Below are 18,638 nucleotides of genomic sequence, written 5' to 3'. Positions count from 1 at the left end.
CCTTTGCTGGCTCTTAAGGCCTCCCCAGGCAGCTGGCCCTGCTCTGGGCCGTATCAGGCCTCCTCACCCCAGCTCCGGAGGGGAGCAGCCTCCGCCCGAGCTCATCTGAGATTTGCTACCCGAGGTTTCGTCCTGTCGTCCAGCGTGGTCGTTGCAGCGGTGGGTCCCCAGGGCAGCAGGGAGCTGTGGTCTGGGCTTTGAGCACCTGAGCTGGATGGTCACCGACCGGCGCCCCGGGCGGGGGAGCTGGGTGAGGAGTCCTGGCTCCCTCCAGGGAGAAGTGGGAACCGCTTGGGGGCAGCTGGGGACAGTGCAGAGCCCGGGCTTGCCTCCTGGCGGACCGCCTTGGGGTGGTGGGCTGGTACAAGGCCTTCGTCTCAGAGCTGCCCGCGCGGAACGAGCCGGGGGACATGGGCTGTCACGTGTCACCTGGGGCTGTGCCTCAGGAGGTGGTCTGCCCCTGGCTCACGTCTCTCTGGCCCCCTGGGACACACAGGTTGGTGGGCAGAGGGACGGGGGTCGTCTGCCCCTCGCGCTGCCTGACTACGTGAGGGCCTCCTCCTGAGCACACAGTGGGCTCGCAGGAGCTCTGGCGGCCACCCTACCACCTGCAGGCGAGTTGGTGTTCTCAGATCTGCTCTTGTCTGGGGATTAAAGAGCTGGGAACAGCTCAGAGCGCTGGGCCACGGCCGCGCATCCGTGTGACAGGGACGCCTGAACACACAGACCTCGCAGTCGCCCGAGAAGGCAGGGCAGGCAGCAGGGGCCGCCTCCGGGGCGGCCGGATCAGGGCCAGGCAGGTGGCCTTCGGGCCCACGTGCCCCCGTGGCCCCTGCTCTGAGGGGAGGTGCACTCGGGGGCAGCTGGAGCCATTGCTTTGGAAAAGACTCACGGGTTTTGAGTATGTGGCTCCTGTCTTCCCAGTGTGCAGAGAGGCCTCTGCAGGGGCTCGAGTCAGCCCCACCCCGCCTGTCTGCAGGCAGAGGTGCTGCACCCCCCGTGGCTGAGTGGAGTCTCTGGGTTACAGGGACGAGGATGAGCCGGGGCAGCCCTGAACCTGCCCCTCCCACGTAGCCTCCTTCATGCCCTGTCTGGCTGGGCTGCAGTGGGGGAGGCTGTGTGCAGACCTGGGGCCAGGCCGCAGCGTCCCTGGGCAACCCCTGCCTGTCTGCGGGCGTCTCCTTCCTGTACGTCTCAGCTTTCACCGTGTCCATCCCATCAGAAGGCCTTGAGCTGTGTGTCTTTGAATGAATAGATCTGATTAAATGTCTTTGAACTCTCTAGAGTTAAAGCTAGTGGTTTTCTGAAACATGACTTCTTAAGGTATCCTGAATTTGCAGAAAAAGCATCTGTTATACAGGGACAGTTTGGTGAGTTCTCAGATAACCAGGCAACCAGGGTTAAGAGACAGGAACACTTGAGGTTCCCGCTGCACTCTGTGGGCGGGAGGGCCTCCCCATCGCCCGAAGCGTATGGAGGGACCCGAGAGGACAGCCGGCTGGCTGCAGTGAGGCCCGAGGGCAGAAGGAAGCCATCTTGGATGAGTGACCTTCGAGGGGCGCCCGGAGGAGGCTGGGGTCAGGCAGGAGGGGCGGGGGCTCCCGGCGGAGGGAGCAGCCAGGTTCGCTGGAGCGTGAGTCACGGCAGGAAGAGGTGGCAGCCGCGCTCGCTGCTCTCGCTCACCGGGGCCTCCCCGGGGCCTGGCAGGTGTGTGCAGGTCCACGTGTCTCTGTTCGTTTTATTTTGCTTCAGTTCTAGTGTCCTGAATGCTTGCCGCTCATTTTGAATGCCCTCTTTACAGCCACGAGAGCTGCTGGAACGCGTGTAATCCAAGCTGTCAGTTGTCTGCGGGCTTCAGTTCAGTTCAGTTCAGTCACTCAGTCGTGTCTGACTCTGCCACCCCATCGGCTACAGCACGCGAGGCCTCCCTGTCCATCACCAACTCCCAGAGTTTACTCAAACTCATGTCCATCGAGTCAGCGATGCCATCCAGCCATCTCATCCTCTGCCGTCCCCTTCTCCTCCCACCTTCAGTCTTTCCCAGCATCAGGCTCTTTTTCCAGTGAGTCTGTTTTTTGCATCAGGTGGCCAAAGTATTGGAGCTTCAGCTTTAGCATCAGTCCTTCCAATGAATATTCAGGACCGATCTCTTTTAGGATGGACTGGTTGGATCTCCTTGCAGTCCAAGGGACTCTCAAGAGTTTTCTCCAACACCACAGTTCAAAAGCATCCATTCTTCAGCGCTCAGCCTTCTTTATGGTCCAGCTCTCGCCTGCGGGCCTCAGGTGAAGGTTTTACAGGCCCTTGACCTCCAGAGTGGCCCTGGATCTGGGAAGTCTACCTGTCTGATCGCCTGTGCTGTGCCAGCACCAGCTTCTAGTATGCCTCCCGAGGCAGGGCACTCACTACCCCAGCGGCAGCCCTTCTCCCGGGGGCTGCTCCCATGGAACCCACGCCTGCCATGGTGGGGGCGGTGAGGGGTCAGCACAGCAGGTTGCTTCAGCAGGCTCCTGTCAGTGTTCACGGGCCCCAGCTGGCTCTGCTGCCTCCCCCCACTTCCTGCTGTGTGGACCCTGCAGTCATCTCCCCAGCCCCAGGCTGGACTTGCAGAGCCAGGACCCTCTGTGAATCATGGAGGGGGCAGCGATGCAGGATCCATGTGCTTGAGGAGCGAGCGGGACAGGAAGCCTCCTGCAGCCCCAGGGACGCCCCTCCTCGTGACTTAAGATGGAAGGATCGAGGGGTGGGGGCCCAGAGGTGGAGCCGCGGGAGGTCGTTCTTGGGGAAGGAGGTCCCTGTGGGAGCAGCCCCACCTCGGTGGATGCAGGGACTCTGGGACCCAGGGTGCCAGGCACGGGCCTCCGGGAAAAGTGGAATCTGTGCTCTGGGTCTTTTTTGGTGTTAGTTCTAGAAGGTCTTGTAGGTCTTCATAGAACTGTTCAACTTCAGCTTCTTCAGCATTACTGGTCGGGACAGACTTGGATTACTGTGATGTTGAGTGGTTTGCCTTGGAAATGAACATAGATCATTCTCTTGTTTTTGAGCTTGCCCCCAAGTACTGCATTTCAGACTCTTTTGTTGACTATGGGGGCTCCTCCATTTCTTCTAAGGGATTCTTGCCCTAGTAGTAGATAAATGGTCATCTGAGTTAAATTCACCCATTCCAGTCCATTTTAGTTCACTGATTCCTAAAAGGTCGATGTTCGTTCTTGCCATCTCCTGTTTGACCACATCTAATTTGCCTTGATTCACGGACCTAACATTCCAGGTTCCTATGCAATATTGCTCTTTACAGCGTCGGACTTTACTTTCACCACCAGTCACGTCCACGACTGAGCATCATTTCTGCCTCAGCCCAGCTGCTTCATTCTTCCTGGAGCTATTTCTGTGCTCTTCCCCAGTAGCACCCTGGATACCTACCAACCTGGGGGTTGGGAGGGTCATCTTCCAGTGTCTTATCTTTCTGCCTTTTCGTTGTGTTCATGGGGCTCTCAAGGCAAGAATACTGACGTGGTTTGCCGTTCCCTTCTCCAGCGGACCACGTTTGGTCAGGCCCTGACTGGCAGGGATGTGCCCTTCGGCCGCTGCATGTAGCTGGACGACACGTGCTGGGTCACTCAGATGCCCCAGCCCCGTCTCCTCCCCGGGCGAAGCCGTGCTGTCCTCCTGGGCCGCCGGCTGCCTCTGCTGCAGGGGCCCCCGGAGCAGCTCCGGTGTGGTGCTCTAACCCCCAAGCAGTCAGCACTCTCAACCCTGGGCCAGTGTTTGCGACCCTCAGCTCTGTGCGGTGTCCTGTGGCTGCCGTGCCAAGGGCCGTTCACCGGGCGCTCACAGCTCCAGAAAGCCGTCTGTCCCGGTTCTGGACGCCAGAAGCCCGGATCCAGGTGTTGGGGGGTCAGCTCCACCCGCAGGCTCCAGGGGCGGGGTCTCTCTTGGTGGTCTCCCTCTGCAGGCGCTGGGGGAGGGTCCCTCGGGCTCCTGGCAACTCCAGGGGTTTCTGTCTTGTGGTTGCGTCCCTCCCGCCTGGGCTTCTGTCGTCACACGTCTCCTTATCTCCCCGTGTCCCCATGGAGACACCAGTCACATCACGGGAAGGGCCCACCCCGCCCCAGAATGACTGCGTTGTGACTAATTACACCGCAGCGGCCCCTGTTCCAAGCAAAGTCACATTTCGAGGTCTCGGGAAGGACGTGGGCTCTGGAGGGACCCTCAGGCTTGGCTGTAACGGCAGCAGGCTCAGGTGACCTGTCCTCTGAGCCGAGCACTGGCAGGGCCACCCCTGCGGGCTGGGATGGCAGGTCTTTGTCCTTGCAACCTTCACAGTGCCCTGTGGCTGCCGCGCCAGGGACCATTCTCCAGGCGCTCACAACTCCAGAGAGCTGTCTGTCCCGGTTCTGGATGCCAGAAGCCCGAGTCAAGGTGTGAGGGGCACGGATGGGCTGGGGAGGGCCGCCCCTTGGCAGGGGCCTGAGGCCTCCCCGCTCTGCGTCTTTCTCCTCTGCCCTGCCCTCCTTCTCCCTGGGGGCCTTGCCAGGACCTCTTAGGAAGTCCCAGCCCCGTAGCTGGCCCTGCGCAGTTGCCAGGCCCGGCCACGTCCACTCCAGCCCCTTGCGCCTGGAGGGGCTGCGTGAGGATACCAGGGAAGTGTGCGGGAGAGGCGGCCAGCGGGGAGCGGTGGGGACTCTGGCAAAGGCCAGGACTGGAGCTGGCTTGTGCCCAAGAGGGGAGGGCCCAGCCGATCACGGGAGGAGAGGGCTGCGGGCTCTGTCGGCCGCATGTAAAATCTGTGAGGCCTTACCTTCCGCCTGCGCCAGCAGCCCCCACCTCCACCGCCTCCTCCTTGCTCCGTGTTTCTCACGATGCATCCCAGGTGGGAGCAGCTAAGGGGCTGGGATAGGTTGAAACCCTCACATCCTCGCTTGGAACCCCCGATGCAATCTGGGCACCTGCTGGGCACCACATGCCATGCGGTGACTCTGGCCCCGGCTCCGCGCCAGGGAGCAGGGCCTGCTGGGCACATCACAGGTGCTCTTTGAGTGCCTGCTGGGGGCCTGACCCACCTTCCCCAGCTCTGCTGGGATGCCAGCCAGGGCGGGGAAGGGGCTGCCACATCTGAATCAGTGCAGAAGATAGAATTGCTTTTGATAGGACAATAAATAATTAATTCCGGTCTGGGATGAAAATATCGACTGTTAAATTATACACTTTGCTGTTAAATGCACTGTGGGGGGGTGGTGGGGGAGCTTGAAGTCCTGTGTGGCTTTCAGGCCGCCCTCACGGGCCGCTGGGACCCGGGTGGGTTCCGCTGGGCTGCTGGTGGGCTCACCCGGCGGTGGGTCCTTTCTCTGTGCCCCCCCGCACCCCCAGACTGTCAGCGGTGCCCCCTAATGGGGGGCTGGGTTCCCGGAGTTCTTGACCTGGGCAGCTCCTTTCCCTCTGTGCTGCTGGCAAGCATCCTTCTTCTGGGGAGGAAGCTCGTGGATACGGAACAACCCAGAACAGGTGTAGACAGGCCTTGTTGTGGGTCATCCACTTGCAGACGAGGGTTCCGGCCTGCGGAAGGCTGTGCCCTTTGGTGTCTGGACCCGTTGTCTTGGAGGTGGTTTGATGGGCATGTAATTCTTCCAGCCACGCTGTTGGTGGGAAGAGCCCGCTGGACTGGGTTCAGGGCCTGGCCTGGCCACCCCCGGCCGCTCGGTGACGTGCCTGAACCACGGCCCCTCTGGGAGTGGGGCTGCGGCTTCCATCACGGGAGCACCTGGGGACCGACACCTGCAGGGAGGGACCCTCAGGGATCCAGGCCCCGAGCTGTCATCTGCCTCCTGACCCCATTTCCACAACCAGAGTCCTGGAGAGCCGCCAGGCAAGGGGGCCGAGCGGGCTGCCTTCTGCACCCCAACCAAAGGGCAGCTCCCTCAAACAGACCCTGCTATCAGGACAGCTTTAGATTCACAGAAAGCTGAGAGGATGGCGTTCCCGTCCCCGCAGCCGGCATGTCCCCTTGGCGTCATCCTCCTCCTCCAGCTCGGGACGTTGGTGGCCGTTGATCAGCCAGCAGGGAGTGTTAGCGAAGCTGAAGGCCCGGCTCTGTCGTGCTTCCTGGAGCTCCCGCATGTCCTGCTCTGTGCCAGGGCCCCACAGGGCCCTGTGTGGCATCTGGTATTCACGTGCCCGTGGGCTCCTCCAGGGTGAGATAGACGTTTTAAAGACTGGATTCCTGCTGGGGCCAGCATTCCTCGCACAGCCCTTGTGAGGCTGGCTGGGGAGGCCGAGCCGGGGCCTTGGGGCTCTGGTGAGTCCTTGCTCACCTCCCCCCAAGGCAGCAGCTCTCTCTCCTCCACTCCGGGCCAGCTCCTCTCTTGTGGTCATGGAGAATCTATTCTGGGGAAAAAAATGCATCTTTGAAGCCTCCTCACAAGTATTAATAGGAAGAGAATCCATGCGGTGGCTGGTGCCGGAAGGCCCCGATGGGCCAGGAGTAGGCAGGAGTCGAGAGGAAACTGCTTTGGGGGGCGCAGTCCGGAGCTCGGCCCGTTTTCCAGCTGCTTCCTCCATCAGCACACGCAGAGGAGGGAGAGTCACTGTAGGCTTCTTTCCCGCGGAGGGTTTCCTTTGGACAAAGATGCCGGGCTGCAGGGGTCTTGCGCTGACTCTGCTTCCCGAAGGGGAGGGTTCTTCGTGGTTGGGGTGAGCTGGCTGCACACCGCAGTGTCAGGCGCCAGGCTGTCCTGTGGGCAGGGCGCCCTCATTTACTCTGACACACGCTAGCCTGTCACCCAGCCACGTCCCGTTCGCCCCTCAGGTCTGAGGTTGGGTGGCACCTCCTCCAGGAAGCCTTCCCTGGAGCCCCTGCCTCCCATGTCAGTTAGGTCTCCGGCTGGTGCGCCTGTCCTTGCAACACTGAGCATGCGCTGGGTCTTGTGAGCTCCAGAAGCTCCCTCTGACCTCTTGTCCCTCCACAGGGCTTGGCATGTCCTGCTGCTCGCTGAACCCTGTCGACCATGCGGGTGAGGAGGGAGAACCTGCTGTGTCATCATTGCCACGTTACAGACGAGGGCCGGGGCCCTCGAGAGCTGAGGGCGTTGCCAGGGTTGCGGGGACACTGCAGCTGGATATGAAGCCGGGTTTAGTGGTGCCAAGCCTGGACCTCTTCCCCCGTGGGAGGCTGTGCCACAGGAACCCTGGGATGGGAGTGGGGTACGCCTGGCCAGGGCCGCGGGGAGACCTTGGGCAGAGGCCCCGAGCCCAGCTCCCTCTTGTAGGACACGTGAGCAAGGGAAGTGGGCACCCCACAGCCCACAGTCAGCGGCTGCCTGCAGCTCCTCCCCACCCCTGCCTGCGGCTCTGTGGACCCGTTTGGAAAACCTCTCCCTACCCTCCTGGGGATAGGCTGGCTGTGGGCACAGTCCACAGGACCGTCTCCTCGGGGTCGTCCCATCAGCTCAGGATGCTGTGAACACTGTCTCTGTGTCCCCAGGTGTTGGAGAGAAACAGAGACCGTCTCCAGTCTCTTCTTCTAAGGGCACTAATCCGCTTCATGGGGCTCCACCCTCGTGACCTAATCACCTCCAGCAACAAACTCATCGGGGAGTAGGGCTTCAGTACATGAGTTTGAGGGGGATGCAGACATTCAGTCCATAGTGACGGCTAACTGTTGTCCAATGACAGACCAGCACGGTGGACTTGGAGGTGTGGAAGCAGGGGGCCACTCCCAGGAGGGGCAGAAGTGGTGATTGTGGCTGTGCCAGGGAACCCAAGGTGCAGGGGCCTCCTCAGCTGCGAGGGTATGTGTCGCCCCCATTTCTCAGGCGAGGCGCTTGGGACTCAGCTATGCCCAGCATTTGCTTCTCCACTGGGAATGGACAGGGACCGCCATTTGTCAGACTCGGCACGACCTTTCTGAATGCTCAGTGCCATCAGATCGTTCCAGAAACACCCACCTAGCCACAAACACACTTGGGCTTGCACTTTTGCCCTCTAACTTGTGTAGCTGCTCAGGACATCCTCACACAGCTGCGTGGCTGCCGCAGTGCCAACCATCACCCCCGACATCCCTGCTTCCCCTCCTGCGGGGTATCAGCAGAGCCGGGAGTGTGAACACAGCTCAGGCAGAGCTCTCCCCTGCTCCAGGAGCTGGGGGCAGAGCCGTACCCTCCTTTGCTGTCAGAAAGCTCACGGAGAAAGTAGAGAAAATACTGCAGGGTGGCCAGAGCTCCCAAGGCTTTTCAGGCGCTGGCATCAGAAGCAAGGAGCGGGAGAGGGTGGAGAGATTCACGCTGCTCAGGGCACTGGGGTTGTGCTAGCAGTTAATAACGGAGTTACTAAGTCATCACTTCAGAGATAAGTGTGTGTATTGAAAAATTATTGCCATGGTATAAAAGATACAATTTTTGTTCCCCTTCCCATTAAAATGGCCATTAATCAGGGAGGGCAATGAAGCAGCTCTGAAACCCATCGGCCCTCTCCAGGTAATGGCTGCTGTCACCTCGTCCCCATTAGCAGCCGGGGGTTTGATGGATGGGGCCGGCCCAGAGCCCGCGAGCCAGAAATGCCGAGGCAGGGGCGGGGCATTCCTGGGTCAGGCTTAGACCGGAGGCTGGGGCACTCACCAGACAGGTTCGCAGCTGTCTCTGCTAGTGTGTAGGTGACCACTCTGACCCTCAGTCTCTTTATCTGATGCGGGGCAGAGTATCACCTCATGTGGCTGAGGATTCAGTGAGCCAGGCGGGTAACTTTGCAGCCCAGCACCATACTCGTGGTCAGGGATTGGGCTGGGGGTCAGGGCTCGGGCCCAGGGTCAGGGCTCAGGCTGGGGGTCAGGGCTCAGGCCCACTTGCGTGCTGGCTCCTTCAAGGAGGCCCCTGTGAGGCTGGTGTGGCTCTGAGCGCGGCTCGTGGGCTGACTCTCAGCGGCAGGGCCAGGTTGCCCGGGGGTGTAGGTCCCCAGCCTCGGGGATTGTGGTCGGGCACCCTTGGGTCTGTGTGTGGGGACAGCCACCGCCCCAGCACTGGTGCCCCCAGCTGCGGTTCTGGGAGGGGATGGAAGGAAACAGGATCCACTCCCTGTTTCTCAGCAGCTCTTTCAAGTGTGAGGATGGAGTGCAGATGCAGATGCCGCCTCTCAGAGGGGCCTGGGCTCAGCCAGCCTGGGCCGCCTCTTACAGGTGGTCCCCGGCAAGTGAGGGCGCCTGTCGGGGCCGCGGTTTCCTCATCTGGAAAGGCGGGGCGATGGTCCTGACCCCGTGGGATTGTGCTGGAGACAAACCACCCGTGCTGAGACCGGAATCGGTGCAACAGCAGAGGCAGTCACAGCTGGGCGGGGCCGCGGGGACCCGCTCCCGGGGCAGGCTGTGTAGACGCGGAGCAGGCTGTGTAGACGCCTGCCGTCTGGCCCCTCGGTTCCCCAGGATGAGAAGGGAAAGTGCAGTGGGGGCCTTTGGGGAGGGGGAGGCCCTCGCCTGGGGCTGGGCGTCCTTCTGCCTCCCCGTGCTGTTCTGTAAAGTGTGTCGGCATCCCAGGCCTGGGTGGGGCGTCTAGTCCTGCCCCTAGGATCCTGGTGCCTTCTGGGCAGTGACTCACGCCGCTGGGCGGCCTTGCCTCGGATCAGCGGGGAGCCGTGCTGCTGCCTGTCTGCGGCTGGGTTTGAGATACCGCCTACGTTTTGACATGCCTTCGGCTCACCTCTTACCTGCCAGATGGGGCAGGGCAGGCCCAGCCCGCTCCCCTTCCTGCTGCGTTATCAGTCATCATCGCAGCTGTGATAACAGGGAGGGGTGTTGAGGGGGAGGGGGAAGCTGCATTCACAGACAGTGAGTGGCCAGGACGACCCACTCCTCTAGCTCCCTAAGCCACCTTGTGGTCTGATGCGCTTCCTGGCCCCCGGGAACCTCAGTTCAGTTCAGTCGCTCAGTCACATCCGACTCTTTGCGACCCCATGGATTGCAGCACACCAGGCCTCCGTGTCCATCACCAACTCCCGGAGTTTACTCAAACTCTTATCCATCGCATCGGTGATGCCATCCAACCATCTCATCCTCTGTTGTCCCCTTCTCCTCCTGTCCTCAATCTTTCCCAGCATCAGGGTCTTTTCCAGTGAGTCAGTTTTTCGCATCAGGTGGCCAAAGGATTTGAACTTCAGCTTCAGGAGCCTCAGGGCCTCACTTAGCAACCCTGCTCTCATGCCTGGAGGCGAGGCTGCTGTCTCTTGGCCTCCGATCAGGGCTGGATGAGCCTGCCTTTCGGGGCGGGGCCGGGCTGAAGATCTGGGGTCCCGTGGGCAGATGGACGAGCTGGGTCCACCTCTGCTCACCCTCTCTCAGCCGTGAATCCTGAGCCTCAATTGTTCCTCCCTGAAATGGGAAGATCGGCAGAAGTGTCTCCTGGTGGATGTAGTGAGGAGGAGGAGAGGGAGTTTAAATCGTTAAATAGAAATAAGCCTCGTAAAGACTTGGCCGGGGCAGGCTGGACACATGTCCGCAGTGTTTGTCACGAGGCCAATCAGGCCAGGGCCTTGCACTCCAAACGGGATCCCTGCTTCCTGCGCTGTGTCTGCCTGGAGGGTCCTGGGCGGCCTTTGCCGATTGCTTGTGTCTCCCAAGCCGGGGTTTAGGTTTCCCGTCTGCAGAGTGAAGACTCTGGACCAGACGGTTGCTAAGCTCCTTCTGCTACGGACTTGCGGTTTCCTGGCTGATTCCTGCAAACCTTCCTGGTCGGGAAGAGCTCTAGTCCAGGTTCCGTCCCGGTCCTCCTCCCAGTCCCGTGCCCCGATGTTGTGGATCAGGGACCACAGACGGTCAGTGCCCGGGGCCCCTGGACGGACACTGCCTATGGCAGGGATCCCGCGATGGGGGCTCTGGGCGCTCCACCCTCTCCCGGCCCCTTGTGCCCCATGAGGGCACCTGGATCCAGCTTCCCTCCCAGCCTCTTCTCTCCTGGCTCCCAGGCGTACGGAGCGCTGCCCCTGGCCTCTCCTGCCTTGACTGGTCCTGGGACTGCTTCTCCTCGAGGTGCCGGGGCTGGGCTGGCACCCTCCCTGCTGGCTGGGGCGGCCAGGAGGGGATGGCACCAGGGAGCGGGGTCTGCCTCTCAGCCCTCCTCTTGCAGCTCTTCCTACAGTGTCAGGACGGAGGGGATAGTAAGCCTCAGCTCCCACCCCGCGTGGCCTCAGAGACACAAAGGAGTGGGTGTTGGGGGCCGCGGACATGGGGCGGAATGCGGGGCCCCTGCCCCCTGCCCCCTGCCCCTTTTGGGCTCAGTGTGGCGGTCAGCTGGTCTCCAGGGCCCCGGGCGGTTCGCCTCTCCATGCTCCTGGCCCCGGGCTATTCCCGGCTGTGGCGTCCCTGGGGGCTTCTGCTCAGCCCCTCCTCTGTGCGGTGTGTGCCGAGGCCTCACAGACGTGCTCCGAGCCCTTAGGGTAACCAGGTCGCATTCCCAGGAGGAAACTGGGGCCTGGCGGGTGGGGCGGACGGTTGGGGAAGGACAGAGCAGGCAGCGGAGCCAGCCTGTGCCCGTGACCACCCGCCCGGGGTGAGCAGGGGCTAGGGCTTTCTCCTGGCCCGGGAGGCGGCGAGGACAGACGCTTGGTGTCCCTGCTTTGCGGGGCCTCCTGTATGTTTCGGTAGCCCGACTCCGGCGTGGTCCCTGACCCCAGCGGTGAGGCCTCAGTCACGTCAACGTACCCTCTGGGCTTCAGCTTCCTCATCTTGCAGAGACGAGCAGCCCCTCTGGCGGGTGGCTGTGGAGACGGCAGGGTCCACGCACGGAGGGACCGAGGCATGCAGGTGCTGACTGCCCTGGAGGTGTGCCACGGGCAGGGCCCTGCGAGGCCACCGGCTCAGGCCCCGTAGGGCGCCCGGCTCGGGGGTCCCGCAGGTCGGCATTCAGCCCTCTGTCTGTCCCTGTCACAGACGTCAGCACCTGCAGAGCCCGAGGCGTGGAGACTCTTGCTGCTGGTCCTGAGGCTCAGGGTGGTGTCTTCTCCCTGCATTTGAGCGTCTTTTCTTGATCTGGACCCACCAAACGAGGAAGCTAGATGTGGGGAGTGGTTTCAAGTCTCACTGGAAGCTCGGTTCAAGGGCAGGACAAAGCAGTGTCCAGTTCCGAGATGCTGATAGACTTTTCTTTCTGGTTAGCCTTTTTTGTTCCTCCTAAGTCACTCTGAAGCTCCCCTAAGGACAACCAGACCGCCCTCCCTTGCCACCGGTCACCTGGCCCCACGAGTGGGTTTTCATTTTGCTGTTTCGCTGTCTTGGGGCCTGGAGTCCGGCCCCCTCCCATCTCCCAGCCTCCTTCTGGCTCCCTTGAAGGAAGACCCCATCTGTAGGGCCCCCGGGTGCTGCTGTGCCGAAGGTGGTGGCTGAGATGACCACGTTCCCCACCCGCTTTTGTTTCCCGGCCTGTTGGAGGCAGAGTTTGTACACGGGGCGTGGGCGCCGATGGTCCATCATGAGTCCCTCCTCGCCGCCGCTCGTGATCTGAAGGCAGGGGCACCAATGTCTCTGACCTTGCTTTCAATGCAAAAAGAGAAAAAGCAGGTCAATGCCGGCTGAGCCGGAGAACGCTATTTATAATAATTTGCTTCTGAATATGCAGCCGTGTTGGCTGTAGATTTCCCCCGCAGATAGAGAGTTTCCGGGGCAACGTATTTAAATGAGCTCAATCATCTTGGCCGTTTGGCTCCGTTTGGCTCCGAGGCACTGCTGTGTGCCTGCGATGCCTGGTCCTGGCTGATAAGGGGGTCTTCCTGGTCTGTGCCGTTCCTGCTTAGTGATTCCTCAGAACGGCAGGGCGCCCCCCTGACCACGCGGGGCTGACGGACCCGCCCACTCGCCAGCCGACCAGCGACTGGGCAGTCAGCCCTTTTAAAGTCCCTGCCCATCCTTCCTCTGGATCATCTCTGTGGGGTCCTCGGCTCGCGTCCTGAGTTGCAGGGCAGGGACTTGCTGGCCTGGTGCTTGAGGATCCGCCTTGCAGTTCAGGGCTGTGGGTTCAGGCCCTGGTTGGGGACTGAGATCCCGCAACTCGAGAGCCCGGTGCCGTGGAGCCCAGGGCAGAGTGGCGCGCGGCCTGTTGACAGCGGTGTCAGCAGGCGGCACCTGGGCTGGGCTGGCTTCCACTGGAGACGGGGGACCGTTCAGGGACGGCCCGGTGTGCCGTGCGTGCGCACACGCGTGCGTGCGTGGCCTCTTGTGTCGCGCAGGCCTTCTGGGAGCCAGTGTGCCGGCGGCTTTGCCTCCTTTAATCCCTTTAACCTGAGGCTTTCGAGGTCACCCCAGAAGCAGGGAAGCTTTGTGAGCCGTGCCTGAGAGTAGCGCCCGGGAGGTCTGCTCCCATCAGGTGGACCTCAGTAACTGCGGGGGAGGCTGGGAGACGTGCAGGGGGCCTGGAAGAGGAGCTCGGGGTTTCGTTGCCCACTGCTGGCTCCCGTGATGGGAGCACGGCAGCGGCCAGCACAGACCTTGTTCTCTCGAGACCCCAGTGTCTGTGTCTGAAGTGTGGAGAGTGGGGGAGAGATATTACGTGCAGGAACCATGTTTGCGTCATGTTCATCATAGCGTATCGCGTGGCACTTAGTAAGGGCTTGATAGATGATAGCTCAAGTTCTTATAGTTAAGATGTAGGATTGGGAGGCAGGTTCTCATCGGAACCTTTGCTGTTGATCCTGTCTGTCCACCTACCCATCTGTCCATCCGTCCTTCCACCCATCTGTCCATCCGTCCTTCCCTCCAACCACACACCATCCACCCACCCACCCACCTCTCTGCTTATCCACTCACCCACATCCCCAAACATTCTTCACGCATCCCCGCAGTCACCAGTCTTAGGCCATCATATGAACGCGGTGAACTGCAGTTTTTCTGTCTGTGAAGAGGCAGTTCGGAGCCTGTTTTGAAGGTCAGATGTGATGGCTGCTGCAGTATGACCTTGAGCGAGTTTGTGGGTCCCTGGGCCTCGGTTCCTGTCTGTAAAATGGGGGCACAATTTTGGTCCACCCCATCTCCTGGGAGGGAGCCTCCTGGGGCTCTTGGAGCTCTGAAAATGTCCCCGAACCTGATCCATCCTCTGTTACGACGTGGCCAGAAGGCCCGGGGCTGGCACTTGGCAGGGCGCATTGAATGTTCGATGAGTGAATAAGTCAGGAAAGCTAAGTCACTCGTGTCCTCTAGACTGAAAATAACGTCCATGAGATGGTATTTTACTTCTCTTTTCCGATATTGTCTGTCTTGTCTTTTCCTGTCTCATCCTACTTCAGTGAAAAAAATGCCCTTGGGACCTGTCTGAGTTTATGCCTCACCGGCAGGTCAGCGCCTACAGTTCGAAACCCTGCCCTGGAGAGGTAGGAGGTGAGTCCTTCCCTGGGTTAGAGCCCTTGCCCCACCAGGAAGCTGACTGCTGCAGCCCAGGGACCCAAGCAGAGGAGGGCTGGCAAGCTGGGCAGCCTGCAGCTGACTCTGCCCGCTCAGGGCCCAGCTTGCAAGGCTGCTGTCTGACTGCTTTTCCCCAGGTTTCAACAGAGGCTTTGGCAAGGGGCTGCGGAGTGCAGGCCTGCCACCTTGTCTCCCCTGGAGGCCTCTGAGCGATGCTGCCTTTGAAAGGCAGAGTCCCCACCCCCTGTCTGTCTATCCCTCCCTTGGCCTTCGGTCTCTGCCTTTTCAGCCCTCATCCTGAACTTCTTTTTTGAAGTCACGACAAAGTTGTGAGCCTCGAGGCTGGACCAGACCTTTCCCCCTCTTCCTGTGTTTCCGTCCGAGTGAGGGCAGGGTTCTTGTGTGTGTGCTAAGTCTCTTCAGTCACATCTGACTCTTTGCGACCCCATGGACTGTAGCCCTCCAGGCTCCTCTGTCCACGGGATTCTCCAGACAAGAATACTGGAGTGGGTTGCCATGCCCTCCTCCAGGGGATCTTCCCAGCCCAGCGACCGAACCTGCATCTCCTGCACTGCAGGCAGATGCATTACTGCTGAGCCACCTGGGAAGCCCAAGTAGGTGGAGGGGGTGAGTCAACCCTGAATCACTGCGTGGATCTCCTCGACCCCAGTCGTGCAGACGCGCTGCTGCAGGCGTCCGTGAGCACCTGCTGCAGGCCAGACGCCTGGCACCCGTTCCAGCGAGTCCAGCAGTCTCATGGGAGGGGTGCGCTCGTCCCCGTTTCACAGGCGGGCAGACTGAGGCCAGTGGCCGGATGTGAACCCAGGACAGTGCAGGCTGTTCCCTACCAGCAGGCCATCTGACTGCATCCCAGACCACTCCGGTCCCCGCCCCCACCTCGTCCCACGTCTACTCCGCGGGGGGCACCTTCTGAGGAGGAGCGACCACCCTCTGGGCTGAGCCTGGGAGCCTCCATTCTAAAGCTCCTCCCGTGAACGCGAGGAAGCCCACTGGCCAGCGGTATCTGGCAGTCTGTTTGCCCGGATGCAGGCTGGCGGGGCGCCGCCTCGGGGTCTGAGCAGTCCACGCCTGGTGGGGCCCAGCGAGACTGCCATCCAGGGTCCAGGCCTCAGGCCCCGGGCTCTGCACTGGCACAGCCATTCCTTCACCAAGGAAAGGGGCTGAAACACCACAGGCCACGGTCGAGGCAAGAGGTAGATGCGAGTGAACAGCACGGACACCCGTGGCTTTGGGGAGCTGGCCGTGCAGCTGTCCGCTCTCGGCACGACTGGTCCCCGTGGGCACACACCCTCCTCCCGCTGATTCCCTGCCCGGCCTCTGCACACACGTTCCTCTGCTCTCCCGGGGCTGAGGCTCCGTGGGCCCCACGGGAGCTGCTGGTGGGTCCCTGAGCCCAGGAGTCTGAGCCTTTTGTGTGGAGGGAGGGAGGGAGAGGGCAGGACGAGCAGCTGTGCGTCTTTTCACTCGTTATCAGGGATGCAGACGAGAAGGGGAGATGGAAGGTGGGGAAATGTCATCCTTTGACATTTATGTTTTCAGGGGAGCTGGCAGGGACTGTGAGCCGGGAGTTTTTTGATCATCATGGGAGAGGGATGCCTCTGGGGAAGGCACCAGCCAGATTTGCCTCCGGAAGCCACTAGGGTGCTTCGTGACACCTGGGGGCCCCTCCCCTCATCTGACCCCGCGGCTCTCAGGGGTCTGCTCCCCGGAGCTCCTGCCCTGGGCCCCGGGTCACTGAGCCAGGCCCCCCCAGGTGAGACCTGAGATTTCCCTTTCTGCACAGACGTGCAGGACGGACCAGCAAGGGACAGGCCCTTGGGCAGAGCTGGGACGGTCAACCCCGTTTAAGGAGCTGGCCCCGTCTGGCGACCGGAATCCAGAGCCCTTCACTAACCGCTAGTGACAGGCTCCAGCCTGGAGCAGAGCGGCTGAGAGCTCAGGCCGAGGCTTGCTGTGGTCACGGCAGCTGCAGAAGCCGCGTTGTCCACCGAGACTGAGGACCCACGGACACAGGGACCCGTCTCCTGGCCTCGGTTCGCTCTTCTGTGGCAGCTCCCCGCTGTCCTGGGCTCTACCATACGAGACGCGGCCCCGACCCCAGGTCAGCAGACAGGCTTCGTGTTCTGAGCCGATGCCGACCCATTGCTGGTGTCTTGCTTGGACTCTGCAGGCAGGATCCTGAGTTGTGTCTGGCTCAGGGTGGAGGAGTGCAGCAGTTGACTGGTGATGTCTGCCACGGTAGGTGTAGGAGGGGGCGGCGTGTGCCCTCCAGTTGCCAAACCCTTGGGCCCCAACACTTTCAGCATTCTGCCTAGTGACTGTAAGGACACCACCAATATTGCTTTAATTTTTGTTCTTCCTAAATATTTAGAGCCCTTAAAAGCCAAGAATAACAGCAGAAGCCAAGTCGCTCGTTATTTGTGAAAGGCCTCTTGGCGCACACAAGTGCGGGGGCCCCTGGCTGGGCCAGCTGCACAGTCGGCCCATTGAGTCCTGTCTGAGAAGGCACAGAGGAGCCCTGTTGCTCCTCGGATTCATGACTTCCGTGCGAACTGGCCCCTGAAACAGAACCCCTCCCGGAAGTCAGCGCACAGCGCGAGGCTTGTTGGCCGAATCCGCCGTCTCGCCAGCTGAGAAAGGGCCCTTCTGTACAGTGTAGGGCTCTCTCCCCACTTCTAAAAAACCACCGCTGGACGGAGAGCCGCCTCACAGGAGGTCTGAGGCGTGTGACCCGGGTCGGGGGCTCTGGGGAGGTGACCTGGCCTCGGGCTTCCCGAGTCCCAGGTGTACACAGCCAGCCTCGTAGGGGTGTGAGGATTCACCGGATGACGCAGGTGAAAGGCTCATTGGGCTCAGTTTCTGGGCATCGGCGCCCAGCAGAGGGTGTCTGTGAATGTAGCCAGTGGTCATCACAGGCCATGTTCACATCCCCTGACCTCAGATGCACGTATGCGGGGGCACACACGCACACACACACACCCGTGCACACGCAGGGGGCTCTCAGAGTCGAGGCCTGTCTCTGCCTCCGTGGTGCGTGGTCTCTCTCAGCACGTTCCCCGTCAGTCCCGCTGGGAATCGTGAGCAGCTTGTGTGACCCGCGAGTCACGCTCGAGCGTGTAACGCTCTGTGTTCAGGGTCAGCCGTGCTCTCACCTGGCCCCCATTTCCCTGTGACCATCTGTGGAGTCTCATCCTTACTTGCCCCGGTCATCTGAAGGTCTGTGGACTGGCCGTGTTGAGGCCACTGAGGCTGGGAGCCAGGTGGGTCCTGTTGTCTGGAGGGGGCTGGTTACAGGGGAGGACTGGGCTGGGGCAGGGACCCCAGGATTTTGACACATCTGTCCATCCGGGGAGAGCCTCCTGGGATCCCCTTGTGCAATCTGAACCTGGGGCTCTTTGTTTTCCCTCTACACCCTGACCCCCTCGCTAGCTGGGCATCTGTTTAAATGGTCCATATGGAAAGATTGCAGGGGCTGGGAGGGAAGGGAGCTCTCCGCGGGGATGTGTGCACCTGTGCTGCGCTCCGGGCTGCTGTGTGACTTTGGGCAAGTCAGTTGACGTCTCTGGGTCTCTATCTCCCCACCTGTGAAATGGGTCAGCACCCACCATGACAGGAGTTATTATTAAATCACACGGTGCCTTCCAGAGCAGGAGCCTGGGGGGAGCCCTGTGTGGTCGTGATGTGTGTGCACACCTGCGGTGGCCCCAATGGGGCAGACCGTCTCCTGGGGGAGAGGAGAGCGGGACTCAGCGAGTGGCCGATGGGCAGGAGATGGCGGGGGCTGTGAGCCCAGGCCTGGGCTCCGGGGCGGGCGCCGGGCGCACATGGCCCTCAGCAAATATTAGTGCCCCGAAACGACGCGCCCTGCACAACAAATGCAGAGCAGGTGTCTTGCCTAAAAAAATCTTTTGCTCTGCTTTTTTGTTATTTTTTTTCCCTGAAATGAGAAGTGCTTTAGTAACCGTTCTCGACATCTACAAAACACTTCGTTACCGTACTGTGACAACTTCCGGCTTTCTCATGAAATTACAGATGCGTCTTCTCGTCTCCCCCTCGCAGGTCATCTCCGCCGTGTCAAGACTCTCCCTGCACAGCTTGGCTCAGAACAAAGGCATCAGGTGAGCTTCGCAGAGCGCGGCAGGGCGCCCACCTCTTCGTCTTCGTCCGCCTCCCGTGTGCCCTGTCACAGATCCTGGAGTCTTGAACAGATACCCTCGGCCCGGGTCTTTCTCATGAATTTTCAGCGTGTTGT

At 61.0% G+C, this 18,638-nt stretch overlaps 1 protein-coding gene across 9 annotated transcripts in view; it reads left to right on the top strand.

Annotated features, from left to right (window-relative positions):
* VAV2 (vav guanine nucleotide exchange factor 2) overlaps positions 1 to 18,638 on the top strand; it is a 188,285-nt gene that overhangs the window by 82,030 nt on the left and 87,617 nt on the right. For 8 of the 9 annotated variants that reach the window (XM_024999665.2, XM_059891906.1, XM_024999661.2 and 5 more), the window contains exon 3: positions 18,446 to 18,504. In XM_024999665.2, coding sequence (XP_024855433.1) covers positions 18,446 to 18,504 — 59 coding nt within the window. Of the gene's footprint in view, positions 1 to 172; positions 4,420 to 18,445; positions 18,505 to 18,638 lie in introns of those variants that run through there. The other variant, XM_059891905.1, reaches the window with a different exon arrangement.

Source organism: Bos taurus, chromosome 11, assembly GCF_002263795.3.
Source record: "Bos taurus isolate L1 Dominette 01449 registration number 42190680 breed Hereford chromosome 11, ARS-UCD2.0, whole genome shotgun sequence".
NCBI lineage: Eukaryota > Metazoa > Chordata > Mammalia > Artiodactyla > Bovidae > Bos > Bos taurus.
Note: the sequence above shows the minus strand (reverse complement) of the source record. Positions and strands in the feature narration are given on the sequence as shown.